Here is a 19,135-nt window from a genome sequence, read left to right as displayed (position 1 = left end):
TGCGCTTCCTTTCCATCACTATTTCCTTCTCAACGGCCTCTCTATATTTCTTGAATCGCGAATTGCAAAAGTCAGAAAAGCGGGATTCTTATAACAAGTCATGTGACCAACAAAGTATTAAAAGGACAATAATGTTGTGTAATGATGATTTAAGGATATATAGCCAAGTATGCTAGACGAAATAGAAATGACTCGAAATAAGGAAAAGTGGATCGAATGCTATTCTGAAATGAATTGCATTGTCTCCCTAACTAAGACTGTTTAGGCGCCGAAAGAAGAGAATTCCCGATAAGGTAGGAAAAGAACCTTTTTATTTGAGGTATTGGATAATAAATGAAGATATGGACAATTATATTTTATTAATGAATAAAAATTAGGAAATGACTTGAGGTATCGGTTTGATCTCTTGCTACTACAAATGTCAATGTTAAAACATCAAAAAATGAAAACCGATCGGCTTTTAGAGTTTCTAAGCACTCCAAACTGAGTCTATGGTTTATAGAGGAAGATACATTGTACGTATTCAAGAATCAGAGTTAAACTTTTAAAATTGTCTTTGGGCTTCTATTTAATAGCTGTGGATTAAGATTGAAGTAAATCCTCTCTCTTCAATTTTTTATTTCCCGTCCTTTTTATTTTTTTTTTCAGACCAGTATTATTTATTTTATCTGACACCACTGTACATCTTTCTTCCATCTCCAACTTTATTTCCAAACCAGTTATCTTCATTCAACTACAACCACCACACCACAATCAATAAAATAAATAAAACATTCGCAATCATCTTAATGTCTACGCAACAGGATATGGCCGCAGCACCTTCAAAAATCTTCTTTTATAAGTTTCCAGTTACTCCCCAGGTGTTTTATAGGGGTAAATACACTTATGCACTAGTGAACTTGAAGCCAATTGTTCCCGGCCACGTGCTAGTGGTTCCATATAGACGTGTGCCGCGTTTAAAAATGCTCACTGTGAAAGAATCGGTCGATTTTATGGCCACAGTCCAGCTGATACATGCGTTCATAGAGAAAATATACAAAGCAGACTCTCTTAACATAGCAATGCAGGATGGAATTGCTGCTGGGCAGTCTGTACCACACGTGCACTGCCATATCATTCCTCGGTATCTTAAAGATGGTTACGGAGATCATATCTATGACTTATTAGAGCAAAACGAAGCCAACTTGAACGGTTTCTTTAAAAAAGTATGCAAAGAGAGAGTTATAGCAGCTGACATGGATCGCCATCCACGGCCAATGGAGGTGATGCAGAAAGAGGCAACGTGGCTTCACGAGGAGCTGGAGAAATTCCTAAAGGAGTACAAGCCAAAGGAGGAGGCTGATCCCGAGGATGAAATAGTGAGAGATGATTAATGCTAGATTTATATAGAGACACGTTTACTGTCAAATGGCAAAGAACTTGTCACAACCCGGCACAACTCATTTCATGCCTAGCTGATTGACTCACTTCAAGTACTACAAATGAAAAAAATACATTTGTCTAACTGTTCATTTATTGAAACAGGCGCACTTAAATATGTTGTATATGTACACGTTTTATTCATGTCCCCAATTTCTCTCTCCGGACATCTATTTTCTCTGCGAATGCAGTTTTTCCCACTTGAGCTTCTGAATACGCTCCACGTTGGCCTTTTTCCTGTATGCCTTCCTTAACTGAGCCGCTGCTATTCTCTCTTTGACTTTTTTCTCTGCAGCATAAATCCTCTTTCTTCTTTCACCCCCATGCTTTTTCACAGGCAGCTTTATCTCGTCCAAGGGTATCCCCTGTGCATACTTCTCCCTCCAATCCAGTATGTATCTCCTCAGCTTTGTGTCGATTCCTTCCTCTTTCATTTTCCTAGAGTTCATAGTGAAAAACTTCTTCCAGTCGTTTTCAAATGTTTCCGCATTCTCGGTTGCTCCACGTCCAATTTTCTTTAAAAACGTGTTAACATCTGGCACCTCCTTTGAAGACTTTGGAATGTTTAAAACTCTTTTTGCCTTATGTGCTTTCTTTTTCTGTATTTCACTTGCTGCTTTTTCCTCCACAGCTTTTGATCCAGATGCACTAGCACCAGCTTCTGCTTTTGGAGCTGCCGTAGCCAATCGCCTTATGGATAATCTTGTAAACGAGCGCACAAACATTATACTGGCGGTCTGTATGAATAAATTACTGACTGTACAAGTAAAGATATAAATATATCATGAAAAGCTCTGTTTTATTGATTTTAAGTCGAGTGAGCTTTTTCTCCGTAATGCTTTTTTTTTTTTTTTTTTTCTCGTACTCTTTCATCTTATTTATGCAGAGCAGTGAGACAAGCATCTAGTACTTTCCCAACAAGGTCACTACGAAGGCATAGTAAACGGTACGAAAAAACCGAACTAGACACTAAGGCTTGTATATAGGGATCCTTTAGGCTTTACAACTTTAATAATTGCATACATTGAACATGTCATCTATTGAAAATACACCGTTGGACGAATTACAGTGGAAATCACCCGAATGGGTGAATGCGTTTGGTTTAAGAACAGATAATGTACTTGAATACTTTGCACAGTCTCCATTTTTTGATCGAACGTCGAATAACCAAGTTTTGAAAATGCAGCACCAGTTTTCAGATGCAAATTACACGGTTAATCCATACGAAATGATATTGAAAGACCTTAAAAAGATGAAAGGAGTTGAGTTTGTGATAGCGATGGTTCGAGAACCGGACTTTTGGGTGATCAGGAAGCAGCATCGGCATTCGGAGACCGAAACACAGACAATAGCGGACTTTTACATCATTGGATCCAGTGTTTATATGGCCCCTTCGATAAAAGCGATACTATCAAGCAGGCTTTTAAGCACAACATTGAATCTTCGTAATGCCATGCGATCATTGCAAGGGCTACCGCAGTTTTCACCTTCTAAAGGCCACTATTACGAGTTTTCAACTCTTTATGAAAAGGAAGGAGAAGACAAACATCCTGACAAAAAAGAGCAATTAACTGAAAAACAGAATGAAACTGAGGAAGAGTCAAGCTTCCAACTTCCCAGCACTTCGTCTAGTGCTTTCAACAATCTTTTGAATCTCTCCTTACAGAAAACATCCGTGTTCCTCGATGAAATTCCGGAAAAATGTGTTTCGGACGGAAAAGGTCCAACCAGCACAGATATGACACCACAAGGTTCGCAAATCCAAGGCAAAATGAATTAATAGTTGTCGGTGAATGTAATATATATAATTATACGGGCTATAATTGTTTAAGTGATAGAAATAAGTTGTTGTTGTACACTACAATCCTGTATGAAGTGTTTATGGGCCTGCCTTTTGCGCGCATAATGCACAATACCCGAGAATAAATGTAACCATATGCATAAAAGTACTGGTCGCGAGAAGCGAAAGCAAAAAAAAAGAAATAATGTGAAATAAGAAGAACCAAAATAAATTTAGGGCTGTCCGCACCGCATACATAGATTCCCATATATAGCTCCTGACAAAGATATACTGTTGAAATATTCAACAATTGTCGCAAGAATGAGGTTTACCCCTATTCTCAGAAAGGTACAGGAAGTTCTCATCAAATCGGGAACGGGAAATCCTACCGGTATTACAGGAATTTTACAACATCCAAATCCAAGGCCTGTTTTGATCAGCCTTTACCAAGCAACGCTAAAAAGACTGGATGAACAATTTCCAAAGGAGTCTATATACAGAAAATCGGTGGAGGAGTTGACAAAGGCAAGATTAGCTGTCGTGGAAAAAAACGAGGTGATTGAGAGGATAGAAAAGCAAATTGGATGCGGATTAATCGAAGAGCTTATTCTTCAGGCCAATGATGAGTATAACCTAGCTGGAAAAATGGCGGAGTGGAAAGCATGGGAGCCATTGGAGGAAAAGCCACTGGAGGATCAATGGGTTTACTGGGGCAAGAAAATTTAGGTGTTAGGAGCATGGGATACACTTCATATTTATTTATTCAATATATTTATTAAGATCAAGGAAACGAGAATGAGCAAATTAAACCGTAAGCGGTAACCATGCTTACTAATGCGGACTGTAGATGACAAGTGTGCTTATTTGATTGAGGCATAATTCTATAATTTAATGCCTGATGATGGATCATTGTACATAACTGAGTGAATTCGCTCCTCTGATAACCTCGACGGTGGACAATTTATCGTTTCACTTTATTTTATTTTTTCGACCCCAGCTATATCTAAAGTATATATATATCTTCCCCACATACACTTTCTGTCATTAGTGCTACTCTTGCGATATCCAAACACTTTTCATCCCTGCACAATATTACGACCAATCAAATGGCAGATAGCACGCAAGATTTCAAGGAATTGAATAGGAAGGCATGGAATAAGGAGGCGGTGCCCAGGTTTGAGTTACCGGAATTTAAAGCTTTAAGTAAGCTCTCTGTCTTGAAGTACTTAACAATCGGCTCTAATGGACAATCAGCCTCATTATCAGACAAGGAAGCATACACTGTTGATGAAATAAACAAGTCATGTGTTGAGAACAGGAGTATTAAAGCAAAAGAGGAGGCAAGTGCTTTGGGAAATAAGGTGAATACAGATATATGGTGCATTTTCGACAAAGACGACAAGGGGACAAGCGAAGAGCCACTAGAAATTCTTGATTTTGCATGCGGACCAGGCAATGTGACCCTTGCATTGTTGGATAGTCTCCCACTCGAAAAAAGCTACAGAATCACAGGAATTGACCTATCGGAAGATTTTGTCGATGCCTATAACAAAAGAGTGGACTTTCCTAACGTCCATGCAGAGGCTTTGGACATTTTAGGAAAAGAAGATGTGCTAAAGAATAGGAAGTTCGACATTGCAGTGTGCACAATGTCATTACACCATATTTCAGACCTTGAATTGCTCTGTAAGAGAATTGCAACCCATCTTAAAAAGGGTGGCTGGTTTCTCGCTATGGATTTTGATGGGCACGCAATTTTCTCTGGAAAGGAGGCCGTAAAGAGAGGAATTGCTCATTCTACTCTTGAACCAGAGAAGATCACAAATCTGTTTGAGAAAGCCGGATTGAGCCAGATTCTTGTGGAAAGAGGATTTAGATTGGAATATTCCAAGGAACAAAAGCTCACGATTGCACAAAGAAAGGAAGTAAACCCCGAGGAGCATCACCCAGATCTGGGCAAGAAGAAGCTATGCATTGTTGCAGGTCGTAAATGAGACATAACTATGAATAATGTGAAGCTATAGCCTTGATATTAGTCCAGAAAGCGCGAAGTATGTTTCAGTTAGGTGCCATAATTTATTTCATTTTTTTTTTTTTTCACTTCAATTTTTCATCTCGCGTTTCTCAATCATATATATTTTTTCCGCTTCTCTTCTTTTCTCTCTTATCACCCTCCCTAGATCATCAGGAAGGGACCAATAAATGTTGAATATTTCATCTATAGCATTGCTGAAGAGTGTAGGAAGACCACTAGTACCAGGTCCACGACCAGTTAGACAAGTACTGAATTTTCATAGTTTTAATTTTCGAAAACAGGAAGCTTCAATCGAGACGTTAAGTTTCAGAAAAAGCAAATCAAGCAAGAAAACAGATAGACGCCTCTACCATACAAAGAAATATCGCAGCGCCTCGCAAATCATGTCGAATTCAAGCCATTTGGTGAGAAACTACGACTCAAAGAAACCGATCGTGTGGATCGACTGTGAAATGACCGGATTGGATCATTTACATGATCACATTATTCAGATTTGTTGCCTTATAACGGACAAGGATCTCAATTTGCTGGATGAAGAGGGATACGAATCAGTGATACACTGCCCGAAGTCGACCATGGACCAGATGGATGAGTGGTGCACGCAGCATCATGGGAATAGTGGGCTTACTGCTGAAGTTATTGCTTCTAATAAGACCAAAGAGCAGGTTGATAAGGAACTTTTGGAGTATTTGAAGAAGTTCATGAGCAAGGGAACGGGAATATTAGCCGGAAATTCGGTTCACGTGGATAGATTGTTCCTATTGAGAGAATTGCCGAGTGTTGTGGATTATCTCACTTATCGAATTATCGACGTTTCATCAGTGATGGAATTCGCAAAGAGACACAATCCCACCGTGGAGAGACTCATGCCTCCTAAGATTGGTGCCCATACTGCTAAGCAGGACATTATTGAGAGTATCAACCAGATGAAATTCTATCGTGACGTGTATTTCAAGAACGAGGATGAAATAAACGTCAGGGACGTCAAGAAACAATGGGAAGGAAAAGATATCAACGGAAATAGGATTGACTGATGGGCTTCGAGAATCTCCAATATGGAAGCAGTGGGATTACACCAGATTCCATTGATATGGATGCTTTTAGCCAAATCTGTATAATGAAAACGTTTGACGGGTATTGTTATGTCAAGGTGTACGTTCGTTCTATAAATAAAATAAAAAATAGTTGCATGTTAATTACGACGATGCTAAATGAGCCAATGCTTAGTTTTCCCTGTGTACTATTGTAGAATATGAAGAACAAGTGATGTAAGGAAGTCAAGTGCATGCTTTCTGCGTTAAGCATTCCCGCTTGAATATCCGTTTGGTCATTAGTCAGCAATACTACATGAATAGGAAAAGCACAAAGTACCTCGCTCTCTCTTATTTTTCAGAATCTAGCAGTGTTTGTTAAAATGCGTGCTGCCTTTAATAGGACCCAAATAGATAATTATGGAATAAAGGTATATAAAGACAGGAAGATTATTATTGTTTGCAAAATTTTTTCGAACAACTGCAGCAAAAATGACTACATCTAGATGCAGCGTCCAATAAAGTATCGGAAAACTGGTATATCCGATCGGAAATCCGAGTGGGTTGAATATGCCAAAAGCAAGAAGATCGCACGATGATTGGGCAAGAAAAAACACTTTTGATAGGGAGAGGTCGATCCTTTAATAGTGTTCTTTAATCTCAAGTGAAAAAAGGTCACATAACATGTATACGGAGGCCGAATCATGCTGAGAAGAGCATGTTGAGGTCGAGCGTTCTTTATTTTATTTTATTGTATTTTTTTTTTTTTTTCATTTTATTCTTTGTGCTCCATATTTTCACATTTTATTTATCGCTTTATCCACAGGGAACAAAAAAGAATGGAAAGAGAAAAAATAGAATAAATGAAGTGAAGAGGAGGGGAAGCAAACGAACAAGGATGGAGCCAGGAAAAGAATTAAGGAATTAAGCTGTGCTTGTGCATTAGAGAGCATTCTGCATTTCGAGGGGTGCCTTAACCAGCAATCATTTATCAACTTATTAAACTGAGTGTTTTGGTCTATTAAAATGTCTGTGTTAATCTATTAAAATGTCTGTTTTAGTCTATTAAAATGTCTGTCGAAGTCTATTGAAATGTCTGTCGAAGTCTATTAAAATGTCTGTTGAAGTTTATTAAATGTCTGTTGATGGCTATTAAAATGCCTGTCGAATTCTCTATCACTTTAAAATACCATTCCAGATTTCCCGAGAAAGTTCAGTTATGATAGGTGGGCGCCTCCTTATGAATAATACATGGGCTTAGATCAAGAGAGACAAAGCAAAAATAAAAAAATAGAAATGTAGGATTGTGTTTGCCCAGATGTGCTGTAAAGTCGTATTTTCTCTTTTAGCGCAATTGCTGATTAATAATAGATAGCATCTGGTACACGGCTTTTCTTCTGAATTTGATTGTTGGCGGTAGCTTGCCCAGGGGTGCACTGGGAAAAACAAATTTTGCTTCGCGGTTCCTCGTACTTCCGCATTTTAAGCATCTGCGTATTCGATCATTTTTTTGCATCGTTCTTTTCACATAGAAAGCAACAGTTTCCATGATTTCATCTCGATTGCGTATTTGCAATTAAGGCATTCTACAGCATTTCGATTCAAGTGCATATCAACATTTTGTTGGCACTTTGTTCATTTGTCCCAGATACACTATTACATTCATTTTGCATTGATCATCTCCGGCTATTGGGCGTCAGAAGTTTACACAAAAAAAAGCAGAACGAATACGGAAGAGTTTGCACATTAATATCACAAGGGCAGCAAACGAGGGGCACATATCAACCTCCCATAATTATATAGTTTCTGATTTAAAGGGCAGTTCACAGGGAATTGTGGCCAGTTTTTTTACAAGGGAAAAAAAAAGAAATGTCAGCCAGCCCTCAACCTTTGCATTCATCTATTGGGCAACACGACGCTCAACAAATGACAGATTACATGATTGGTCATCATAGCTACATGAATCCATCATCGAGCATTGAGAACGGCAACAATAAAGATTACGGGGGATCGTTGGTATCGAGTGATTTGCAAAGTGCAGACAATATATATGGCAGTATAGTAAAACAGGAGCTGGACTATCATGGATTGGATAAAGACAGCATGGACCGGAGTACCAGAACTCAAGTCCAGGGTGTCAGTGCGAGGACCAACAGTGACATTGGCATTATCAACAACGGCCACAGTATAAGTGGCAACGATATCATTGATAAGAAAGACATTGGCTTTTCAACAGATTCTCCATCTGCAATCGGCAACGCCAGCCATTTCGATTTATCACTGCTTGGACAGAACATGGGCAGCCGGAAGGAAGGATCGCATGACAAGAAATCAACACCTGAGTCGGCATTTGACCAAATGGCGGAGATAACAAAAACTGCAGGCGACATAAACATCAACGATCAATCCATGGGCTCTTCTTTGGGCAGTTCACTGAATGCAGAGATTAACACAGCCATCAACAATAGCGTAGGATCCGGCAGCAGAAAAAAAGCAACCAGCGGCCAGAATCTATCACTGCAAAACTTTCATTTGGATCCGCAGGACTTCCAGAACTTTCTCATGATCAACCCTCCTATAGTGGAGTACAGCCCTTATTATTACATGATGTCGATGAACGGCAACAGTGCCGAGTCGGCGGCCAATGTGGCGAATGCAGCCGCAAGTGTAGCGCAGCAAAGCCATCAGTTAAACCAGCAAGGCCAGCACAACAGAATAGGCCAGCATGGCAAACTGAATCGTCAGTTAAGCCAGGGTGGTCAGTTGAATCAGATGAACCAATTAAATCAAGGTCAATTAAACCAAGGCCAAGTGAACCCAAGCCAAGTGAACCCAAGCCAAATGAACCCAAGCCAAATGGACCAAAGACAAATGAACCAAAGTCAATTTAGCCGGAACCAGGTGAACGCAAACCAAATGAACCAGAACCAAATGAACCAGAACCAGATAAACCAGAACCAGATAAACCAAACAAGCCAGAGCCAACCAAACCAACCAAGCACACCAATGGACCAAGTGTACGGATTTCAGTCGACAAATACCGACAACGGATACCAGGTGGTTTATCCGGGCCAACAGATGAATGCAAACGACTCATATCCAAAACTTCAGCAGCCGCAACCAAGAACCATGCCGAGATCAGCACTATTTAACCACAGGCAGAGTTTGGCATTAGAAAGACCACAATCAGCGCTTTTAGGCTCGCAAAGTGGCATGATGGGACCAAACAGGCTGGGAGTCGAGCCGCCGGGACCGACAGATGCCGACGGTCCAGCCGTGGCATATCCGCCGGCTCCAAGAAGAAGACTTTCGATTTCCAACGGTCAGATTGGCCAGATCAGCATGATTGTGCACAGGAGCGAAGCGCAAGGTGAGCAAACTAGGGCAAGCGATGAAAATTTGGTAAGTGATGAAGATCTTGGCAAAAGCAGGAGGTCTGATTTGATGCCACATGTGCAAAACAGCCAGGGAACGAGTGTTCCGGTGGCTCACGTGTCGGCATCCGGCGGAATGGAGCGTCCTCGGGTTCCAAATCGGTCAGAAATAGAGGTGGACAAGGACGGTGTTCCAAAGAGGCAGTTGATATACAACAATGAGGTCATTTTCAATCCAAATGCGGGTCCAATCCCTGGTACTGCAGCATGGAAGAGGCAGCGAATATTGGAAAGAAACAGGATTGCCGCTTCGAGATGCAGGCAGAAGAAGAAAAACTTGCAGAAACGACTCCAGCAGGATGTGAAGAGCCTGAAGAGGAAGAAGCAGTATTTGGAAATCGTCGTTCTTGGACTCAAGCAGAAGATACGAGATTACATGAAGGAGAGTGGAATTGGGTTGGACGAGATTCTGGGCAGTGGAAACGAGGATTTCCGACACTCACAGTCTGGTGATGATACCGGCGATGATTACTTAAGCAGCTCTGATGAGAAGAAGTTCAAAAGTTCGAAGAATGGGAAAAACAGTAGTGGTAACAAAGCTGCTTTGGAGCCTCCAAAGGTCACAACCGATACTCTTCGGAAGCTTTTAATGTCTGGCGATCAGGATATGTATGCTGATTTGGGAAGTTCTTGAATTACAGGATACCAAATGCAGCATATAAACGAGGCCGAAGCCATAAAACACTCGTGGGTGTGTTTCGGGATTCTTCGCTTGGGCAACTCCGGGATGCCATGCTTATCTTTTCCCGGGAAAAACTAAGCCTACTGAAATATTTAACACTTGATTTTTCTGAAGTCGCATCCGTTTACTGAACAATTTCCTACGTGTGAGTATCCGACTCACAACACGTATTTATGTTCAGATTCGTTGATGGGCCTTTGTGTACAGTTATAGTATTGTTTGAAGTTACTTAATTTACTAGTTCGTTGTCATGATTGCTTGCTTAGCTGTATGAGAATGTAGCTTCTTATCGCGATGGAATTTCTCTTTATTTTATTTTTATTTTTATTTTTTTTTACTTTATTTTTTTTACTTATTCTTTACTTTTTTTTTTTTATCTATTCCGAAGACACGCATTCTTTCCCACTCTACAGCCCCACATTTTTCTCACTTAGAACACAAAAAGCACAAAAAACATCAAATATGTCAGAAAGCAACCTTCCTATTGATTTAGAGGACCAACAGTCATACAGAGATGTGCCAGAGTTTGATTTACTTAGCGATCAGATCTCAGGTTCTCTAATTGAGATAAGCAACAATCTCAGTCGTTTGGAGAAGAACATCGATGTTTTGAAGATTAAGGCCAAGGATAACAGCACGGAAAACAGTACAAAAGACATACAAAGGCAACAGAGAATATGTGTGGACTTAATCAGCAGCCTGATGGGGACGTTTAAGGAAATATCTGTTCACAGAAAGCAAATGGACCAGTTGGATAGAGAGCAACTCAATAAAAGTCAAGTATTTGTGCGGGATAAGTTAAATCGGAGTATTAAGGCGTTGCTAGACCAGTTCAGAGGACTGCAGAGAGAGGTTACGTTGATTGATGCCGCATTGAACGAGGAAAACACAAACATAGAGCACAATCAGCATGAATTGGCACTAAAACCTGCAGAGGAAACCAATGCACAAAACGTCACACAGCAGAGGTCAAAACTCATCATGGAATACCAGCCGGTGAATGCAGAAGAGGTGGAATACCAGCAGAACATGGTACAGGAACGGGAAAGAGACATCGAGCAGATTTCACATGGTGTGGAAGAGCTAAATGAGATCTTTCAGGATTTGTCCACCATAGTGACCTCTCAGGGTGAAATGGTTGATAATATTGAAACAAACATATACAGCACACTAAATGACACACGATCTGCAAGTAGGCATCTCAAACGGGCCGATAGATATCACCGCAATAGGCGTAAGTTCTGCTTTTGGCTTCTTGTGATATCATGTGTGGTTTTATTTTTCTTGATCTTGATCATCTTCGCTTAGGTGTGAATATTCAACCAGGTGTGTAGAAATGAATCTGTATGATACACCACATATAATCATCAACATGCTTATTTTAGCATCCATACATATTACTATAATTGTAGCATCCATACATATCAATTGTAGCCTCCATATATATCATTTTTATTGTAGCCCCATATCACTTCTATTGCAGCCTACATATATATGCTTATCTAATCCTCAATCCTCCACATCAGCACATTTCCATCATCGCCAGCAGTCAACAACTCGGTTGAACTGCACCATTTCACACAGTTCACCTCACAAACACCGTGCGCGAGGTATTTCGTGGCATAAACTTCCCACTGGCCCGGCCGGTCACTTTTCTCTTTGTAGATTGCCAATATTCCGTCACTTCCACAACTGGCAATCAACCCGTTCTCATTCCAATCAACACTGTACACCGCCCTGTTATGGACCGGCGGCAAAACAGACTCCAGCACCCAATTCTCCTCCTCCTTGAGGCTGGACGGCACTATAACGGGTTTCTGCAAATGCCCATCACTTGAAATTTCAGCTTCTCCTTCTTGTGTTTGCTCATTTTGAGAGGCTGGAGGTGGAATCTTGCGGAAAACACGCACTTTGGCGTCATCGCAGCACGTGACAAGCCTCATAGTGCCGTCCTTGTAACTTTTCTTCTCAAAATCACTACACCAAACAGTTCCGTCAAACTGATCCAGCTTGGCAACACACAGCCAATCATCATCGTCGTAATCGTCCTGCCTAAACACCCGGCACGTTTCATCATACGAACTCGTTGCTAGAACATTCTCGAACGGGTGCCATTTCACGTTCTTCACGTCCTGCTCGTGCTCCTGGATCACATTGATGCACTCAAATTCTTCATTCGATTCATCTGTCTCCCATATCCAAGCACTTTTATCACGTGAGCACGTTGCCAAATACTTGCCGTCGCACGACCAATCCACGGCCTTCACCTCATTCTCATGTCCCTCAATCACAGCAAGAAGTTCCCACCCGTTTTCACCTATGATCTCGCTGCTTTCACTGACATCGTCTGCCCCGGCTTCGGCCCCATCCATACACCAAATTGACACAGTTGCATCAAACGACCCAACTGCCAGTGTAGGGAACTCCGAATGCGGCTTAAAGGCAACACACCGAGTGCTTTTTGAATGTGTGCCATCGCCAAGAGTGGCCAAAAGCTCCTTTTCCCTGTAATCGAAGACTTTGCACGTCTTATCTGCAGATACCGTCGCCATTAAATGCGATTCTTTCTCAACTGCAACTGCCCAGCAAGCAAATTTGTGAGCTGCGAATTTATGCTCGAGCTTGATTTGTGGCATCCTATAATGTGTGTTTAGACTATTTGACTACGATATTTGGCCTATTGAAACTTATGGGACAAACGAAGAGGAACAAATGTTTGTGTGAGGCAAATATATTTGGATACCTGAATATTTCAAATATTTCTTCCGGATCGAGCGATAAATATGTGCCAGCGGACTTTAAATTATTCTTTGAAATTTCAATTTCTCCTGTATTATTCTCATTATTCATCTTAGTCCTATTTATTCGATTTTCTCTTAATTTTATCTTCTTATCTTTAGCTTGTGATCTTGAACTTATGATATTCAACTTGTTATTTTTTTTCGTTCAATCCTCATATTCTGTCTCCACATTCTTATTTTCATCCATTCACCTCCTATCTTCATTTTTTTTTCTGTCTCAATTCACAATATCTACACCATACTCCAGACTTTGAAGTGGATAGCTAGCACCTTTCTGGAAAGTACTAGAAAGCCATGTGGAGGCTCCCAGTGAAGTCAATTACGAGATTTCCAGTTTCGAGTACATTAATCCATCCGCACCCACTGATTGGCATCCAGGCTATTAGAAGAATATCTCTAGATGACAGCAATGATGCCAAAAAGTCATCAGAACGTGGAAAAAGTGACAACAATGCTGGAAAAGGCGACAACGATAATAATTCTGGAAAAGGTAAAAATTCAACCAATGGAAGTGATAATGGAAGGAACTTATCCAAAAAAGATAATGCCAGCAAAAGCTTATCTGAAGCAGAAGCTAAACTTCATAGAGATTTGGAAAATTTTTCGCCTGATCAGTCCTCTCGTGTATCTAATCCGGGAGGTGCGCTTCCAGGAGTGGATCCGAAATTGATGAAGTACATGAATCATCCAAAAACGGCATACGATCCATCCGAAAACAGGCAGGAAACAAACTATGAGTTTCACGCACCTCCAAGTTGGAAACAGAAGAAAAGAGAAGAGGCTAAAAGGAGGGCAAGGGGAAAATCCCCATTGCGGAAATTGATACCATCTATTCTTGCAGGCTGTGCTTTTCTTTGGGCCTTTTACACATACAGGTATCTGACAAAAGATAAAGACGAAAACAAGGATAAGGACGGCTCCTTATTAAAGCCATCAAAGTTTTTGCCTTACGTGATTAGCTTCAAGTACAAAATAGATGATGACCACTATTTGATCGAAGTTACACGAAAGAACAGGATCCAGAAACTTATCAAAAACCAGCATCTTTTCTCTGGAAACCACATCTGGAGTGTGGAAATAGCCAAGCGTGATATAAATATCGTTAGGAACCTTACACCACTTCCTCTATTTGTGGCTGGTGCAGATCCGGAGACCAAAAAGCCGCATTTGAGACTTGTGTCAAAGGCTGAGCAGGAAGGAAAGTTCATATTTATTGTGAAGAGATACCCAGAGGGTGAATTCTCGAAATGGTTTACAGGCTTGAATTTGTTGGATGAAGTGGACATCAGGGGACCTATAGAAGAGTATAGATTTAGCCCCCATACATTAGACAGATATCCATCAAGACCTCAACTTTCAAATACAATTGAAAAGACAGAACCAGACCCCATCTACCCAGAACACCTACCTAAAGCGGAGAATTTCGTGTACTATGGTGCTGGAACAGGAATTCTACCGTTACTCCAAGTTCTTTACTCTCCAAATCCACCAAAAGGATTTGTTCAAGCGTATATTTCCTTGCATAAACAATCAAATCTTTTGCAGGAACTTCGTACTTTAAACTTCTTTGCAGAAAAATGTGGCAGAGCAAAGTTCCACTATTTAATTGGAGAGAATGGCGAGCACATATCAGAAAAAGACATCATGAAGCCATCATTGCCACATTTCAATAGTGCAAAGGACTTAAAAGTGAGTGCGGAGTTGTACAGATACAAATTATTACAGGAGAAGAAAAAGGAAGTGAGAGAGCAGATGGAGAGTGATTCGTATGCGGATAAAAAGCACAGTAAAAGTACCGATAAGAAAGATAGAAATTACAGTAATATAGATGTTTTACCTCCACTCTCCTCGAATCCATCCAAAGAGGACATTCCAGACTTGGATATAAGCAAGATAAAGCCAGAAAATGCATTTCAGCAATTCAGCTTTTTTGGAAAGAAGAACAAATCGGACCAATCACCGTCGCTGGCTCTTGTATGCGGGCCAGATGGATACATAGAATTTGTTTCCGGAAAGCCCGATCTCAATAATGTTGAGGGTAAAGATAATGGACCAATAGGAGGACTACTCAAGAATAAAGGTTGGAATGATACGAATGTGAAACGGTTCACTGGTTTATGAGTCTTCTAGCATGTATATAGTAATATTTATGAAGTAATATTTATGGAAATACTAACGTAAAACTTATCATCATACCAATTATGGGAGTGATACACATCATATTAAGATTTATCATGTTAATATTTATCAATGTACTATTTATAATTTATAACGTAACATCATTATTAATACCATTATCGGTCTTAAGCTTAACAAACATTTAATTTACACACCCCTACTTTAGCACAACATCCACCATAAAATCTTGTTCGAGCTCAGTATCACTCACTTTCCACTTCGGATCGAGTGGTTCCTCGTCGAAAATCAAACTGATGTGTGTCTTTTCTGGAACATTGGCCTTTTTCCGGTAATATTCGATCATCGACTGTACACTTGTCTCAGGCTTAACACCAACCTGATATACCTTACCATCCTTTCCCACGAGCTTGATTCCAAAGTACGTATCGCTCTTCATATTTAAATTATCAAGAAGGCCCTTGGCATCCATATTGTCATCTTCCTCATTTCCAGAATTCCCTTGCAAAGATTCGCTGAGTTTGGCAAGCTCCTCCTCACTGTACTCAAGTTCCACTACATCCTGATCTTCAAGTTTGTAGAAACCAACTGTAGTTGGTACCAACATATATTTTGTCCTGCTCAACTCAACCACTTCATCCTTTAATGTCTTTTGAACTTCCTGCTCATCATTTGTAGCTTCTTTCTCGTCATCCGAGAAATCATCCAGCTTTATCACCTCAGGCCCCTTAAAGTTCGATTTCCCAATCTCCGGAATGCTCTCCTCGGTTTCTTCAGTAATATCCGGTTCCACTGCCAACTCAGCCTTTTTCGATTTATCCTCTCTCACAGAGGAAAGCTCCTTGCCCATAAATTCGCCACTTGTACCATAAAGTTTCACTCGAAGACCATCCGGGTACTTCATCCGCACAAGAAAGATGTTCTCAAGAGATTCAATTGTAGTAGACCTAGATGTTGACACACGCGTTATTTTCCCCGTATTTCTGTCTTTTAGTTGAATGGTTATTGTAGATTTGATTGATTCATCAAGATGATCACCAGGATCACCCTGCAGAATGGTCGAGTTTGCTTTCTTTTGCTTCTCTTCAGCCTGTATTTGCAACGCTATGCCCATCGGTGCCAGCATAGTTCGTAAGACGAATGAGTCGTCCGAAAAAGAATGCTCTACCTTCTTTTTTGACGACCGAAGAAGTGATCCAATCCGAAGAACCTGGTTGACTATTATATCAAGATCGTAGATGAAGAAAACCAACTTCTCAGGTGAAGAGGTAAAGGACCAAAGCGTATTCGATCTGAAAACTTGCTTGAGAACTGTTTCGCGTATTTTCTGAAAGCTTGTTGAACCTTTTGCCTTGAGAAATACACTAAACTCACGTTCCTGGTATCGTAAACTGACAGTAATTTCAAACGGTGCCTTCTTTGCCAAGATAGTTTGCCCTCCCAATTCCACTGGAAAGTTTCCGGTGATTTCTTTCTTGTAACCTCGTTTTTTCCAAAGTCCATCATCGTATTTCTTTGCTTCAGAAATCTCCGAATCCATCTGATTCAATATCGACTCGTCCTCCGTCTGCATTTGGTTGAGATCATCGTTATATGATGTTATTGGCTCCGATTGAAGGTCATACGAGCTTGCTGGATACTCGACCCCATCATCATTATCGTTATTTAAGCCAAGCAGCTTTTTAAGATCATCATCCACTGGATGTTTACTTCTGGATGCTGACTTTTCGATCTTTCCCTGAGGTAGAGAACTCATTTTCTCAGCTTTCACCGGCTCTATGTCCGATACTAGTGGATCCGATGAAGATGAAACACTTCTGAGTGAAACTGTTCGACCTGCCTTTGGGCTTTCAATCTGTTTTTGTGTGCGGTTATGATGCCGATGATGTCGATGATGCTTTTTCTCTTTCTTCAACTTCTTCTTTGGTGGTGTCATATCAAAATCATTAGATCCAAATGCGAAAAAGTCATCCTCTGGTTTGGCTAGTGGCATGAAATTCAGTAATGTTGTTTCTTTCAGGATTTGCTATGTGTGCAGCAGTATCAAATATGAAGTTAATGTATGTATATAGAGTGAGCGATAATTTGCGAATTACTATCACGTATTTGATATTTGACCGTTTCTGTGCTGGAACTTGTTTATATTATAAATTTGATATTCTTTTAGTTTTAAAAGATATATGAGTATGCGGAGATACAAATTGTATAAGCCGGCCGAGGGGTAAAATAGTCGGTAAGGATGAAAAATAGAACAGGAAGAAAAAGAAGAACAAGAAAAAGAAAAAAAAGAAAATAAACATGCATATTTGTACTATTTCATTTGGTATTCTGTCGATTATGCATTTAATTTATTCTGGTTAAATGACCGCCATCTGTTCTGGCTATTGAACAATATGGAGAAATCAATAGGGCCTGAAGATATAGTACACTGATGATAGTGAAGTGGAACACGGCACCAGTCCTTGTCAGCCTGATACATCCCTACACCAAAACCTTATGATGCGACTTCAAAATGTCACCTTTATTTGCTAGTGCATTCTTATCAGTTGGATACATCCAATAATAATAATGCAGAATTGCAACAAACAGATATATAATCATGAGCAGTAAGCTAGCAGGTATTGTAGGCCAGACTTGCGTTACCGGTCGATATGCCCATATTAATGTTGGATGCATATCAAAACGAACAATTAGCACATCCACAGATGAAATTGTATCAGTTGAGACTGTTCCTAGTATTATGGACAAGAAGTTTGAAATTCCAGAGAAATCAGTCATTTTTAGTGGAATCCAACCTACCGGAGCTTTTCATTTAGGGAATTATTTTGGAGCCGTTCGCAATTGGAGAGATTTTCAAAACAGAATTGAGAGAGACAACATAGACTCTAAGCTACTTTTCTTTGTGGCCGATTTACATTCGCTTACTGTTTCTCAGGACTTCAACACACTTTACCGCAAGAGGATTGAAGCATATGCATCTTTACTAGCATGCGGCCTTGATCCACACAAGGCAACAATATTCTTCCAGTCGGAGATTCCAGAAATTCCAAAACTGCAGTGGATATTGTCATGTATTTGTGGTATGGGTCAATTGAACAGAATGACCCAGTGGAAATCAAAAGCAAACCTCCGGAAAGACGCAAACATTGCCGAAGAGCTTGGAAAAGTCAAGCTTGGCCTTTTCACGTATCCAGTTTTGATGGCAGCGGACATTCTCACATTTAATGCCACACATGTTCCAGTTGGAAAAGACCAATCACAGCATTTGGAGTTGACACGTGACTTGGTGGATGTTTTCAACCGGCAGACTAAGTCGGATTTTATGCATTCACCAATGACCCTGCTTGCACCAACAATGAAAGTTCTCTCATTAAAGAATCCAGAAAAGAAGATGTCCAAGAGTGATTCCGATGAGATGTCCAAGGTGTTTATTACTGAAGATGCAAAGAGCATTAGAAAGAAGTTCAACAAGGCGCTCACTGACTCGATAGAAGGAAAAATAACTTACGATCCAGTTAAAAGACCAGCAGTGTCTAATCTTATTGCAATTCTGGCTGCAGCTGAGAGTAAGCCAATAAAGACAGTCGCAAAAGAAGTGCAAGATTTCACGAAGAAGGAGCTAAAAGATGCTGTTTCTGAAGCTGTGATAAAGGAGCTTAAAGGGCCTGCCGAGAGATTCAACCAATTGATGAAAGATCCTGTTGGATTAGACAAGTTGAGCCGCTTAGGATCCGAAAAGGCCCGTTCGCTTGCCTCAAAGAACTTGAAGGTTATTTCACACCTCACTGGAATGGGATGGTGGTGAAATAAGAAAAGA

The 19,135-nt window shown here is 40.4% G+C and overlaps 12 protein-coding genes across 12 annotated transcripts; 9 read left to right on the top strand and 3 right to left on the bottom strand.

The window, feature by feature from the left end:
• Positions 1-788: 788 nt before the first annotated feature.
• On the top strand, positions 789-1,373 carry BRETT_005308 (uncharacterized protein; the record flags this gene model as incomplete). The annotated part of the gene is made up of 1 exon (XM_041283788.1): positions 789-1,373. The coding sequence occupies one exon, from the start codon at positions 789-791 to the stop codon at positions 1,371-1,373; it is 585 nt and encodes a 194-aa protein (XP_041134740.1).
• Positions 1,374-1,589: 216 nt separating this feature from the next.
• BRETT_005307 (uncharacterized protein) lies at positions 1,590-2,144 on the bottom strand (the record flags this gene model as incomplete). Its single annotated transcript, XM_041283787.1, has 1 exon — positions 1,590-2,144. The coding sequence occupies one exon, from the start codon at positions 2,142-2,144 to the stop codon at positions 1,590-1,592; it is 555 nt and encodes a 184-aa protein (XP_041134739.1).
• Positions 2,145-2,449: 305 nt separating this feature from the next.
• BRETT_005306 (uncharacterized protein) lies at positions 2,450-3,199 on the top strand (the record flags this gene model as incomplete). Its single annotated transcript, XM_041283786.1, has 1 exon — positions 2,450-3,199. The coding sequence occupies one exon, from the start codon at positions 2,450-2,452 to the stop codon at positions 3,197-3,199; it is 750 nt and encodes a 249-aa protein (XP_041134738.1).
• Positions 3,200-3,520: 321 nt separating this feature from the next.
• Positions 3,521-3,925, top strand: BRETT_005305 (uncharacterized protein; the record flags this gene model as incomplete). The annotated part of the gene is made up of 1 exon (XM_041283785.1): positions 3,521-3,925. One exon carries the CDS (start codon positions 3,521-3,523, stop codon positions 3,923-3,925), a length of 405 nt encoding a protein of 134 aa, XP_041134737.1.
• A 380-nt stretch (positions 3,926-4,305) lies between these two features.
• On the top strand, positions 4,306-5,193 carry BRETT_005304 (uncharacterized protein; the record flags this gene model as incomplete). The annotated part of the gene is made up of 1 exon (XM_041283784.1): positions 4,306-5,193. One exon carries the CDS (start codon positions 4,306-4,308, stop codon positions 5,191-5,193), a length of 888 nt encoding a protein of 295 aa, XP_041134736.1.
• A 424-nt stretch (positions 5,194-5,617) lies between these two features.
• BRETT_005303 (uncharacterized protein) lies at positions 5,618-6,268 on the top strand (the record flags this gene model as incomplete). Its single annotated transcript, XM_041283783.1, has 1 exon — positions 5,618-6,268. One exon carries the CDS (start codon positions 5,618-5,620, stop codon positions 6,266-6,268), a length of 651 nt encoding a protein of 216 aa, XP_041134735.1.
• A 1,866-nt stretch (positions 6,269-8,134) lies between these two features.
• On the top strand, positions 8,135-10,333 carry BRETT_005302 (uncharacterized protein; the record flags this gene model as incomplete). The annotated part of the gene is made up of 1 exon (XM_041283782.1): positions 8,135-10,333. One exon carries the CDS (start codon positions 8,135-8,137, stop codon positions 10,331-10,333), a length of 2,199 nt encoding a protein of 732 aa, XP_041134734.1.
• A 510-nt stretch (positions 10,334-10,843) lies between these two features.
• BRETT_005301 (uncharacterized protein) lies at positions 10,844-11,689 on the top strand (the record flags this gene model as incomplete). The annotated part of the gene is made up of 1 exon (XM_041283781.1): positions 10,844-11,689. One exon carries the CDS (start codon positions 10,844-10,846, stop codon positions 11,687-11,689), a length of 846 nt encoding a protein of 281 aa, XP_041134733.1.
• Positions 11,690-11,883: 194 nt separating this feature from the next.
• BRETT_005300 (uncharacterized protein) lies at positions 11,884-13,017 on the bottom strand (the record flags this gene model as incomplete). The annotated part of the gene is made up of 1 exon (XM_041283780.1): positions 11,884-13,017. One exon carries the CDS (start codon positions 13,015-13,017, stop codon positions 11,884-11,886), a length of 1,134 nt encoding a protein of 377 aa, XP_041134732.1.
• Positions 13,018-13,476: 459 nt separating this feature from the next.
• On the top strand, positions 13,477-15,303 carry BRETT_005299 (uncharacterized protein; the record flags this gene model as incomplete). The annotated part of the gene is made up of 1 exon (XM_041283779.1): positions 13,477-15,303. One exon carries the CDS (start codon positions 13,477-13,479, stop codon positions 15,301-15,303), a length of 1,827 nt encoding a protein of 608 aa, XP_041134731.1.
• A 214-nt stretch (positions 15,304-15,517) lies between these two features.
• Positions 15,518-17,311, bottom strand: BRETT_005298 (uncharacterized protein; the record flags this gene model as incomplete). Its single annotated transcript, XM_041283778.1, has 1 exon — positions 15,518-17,311. One exon carries the CDS (start codon positions 17,309-17,311, stop codon positions 15,518-15,520), a length of 1,794 nt encoding a protein of 597 aa, XP_041134730.1.
• Positions 17,312-17,917: 606 nt separating this feature from the next.
• On the top strand, positions 17,918-19,123 carry BRETT_005297 (uncharacterized protein; the record flags this gene model as incomplete). Its single annotated transcript, XM_041283777.1, has 1 exon — positions 17,918-19,123. One exon carries the CDS (start codon positions 17,918-17,920, stop codon positions 19,121-19,123), a length of 1,206 nt encoding a protein of 401 aa, XP_041134729.1.
• Positions 19,124-19,135: the final 12 nt, after the last annotated feature.

This window comes from Brettanomyces bruxellensis, chromosome 2 (genome assembly GCF_011074885.1).
Source record: "Brettanomyces bruxellensis chromosome 2, complete sequence".
In the NCBI taxonomy this organism is placed as follows: Eukaryota; Fungi; Ascomycota; class Pichiomycetes; order Pichiales; family Pichiaceae; genus Brettanomyces; species Brettanomyces bruxellensis.
Note: the sequence above shows the minus strand (reverse complement) of the source record. Positions and strands in the feature narration are given on the sequence as shown.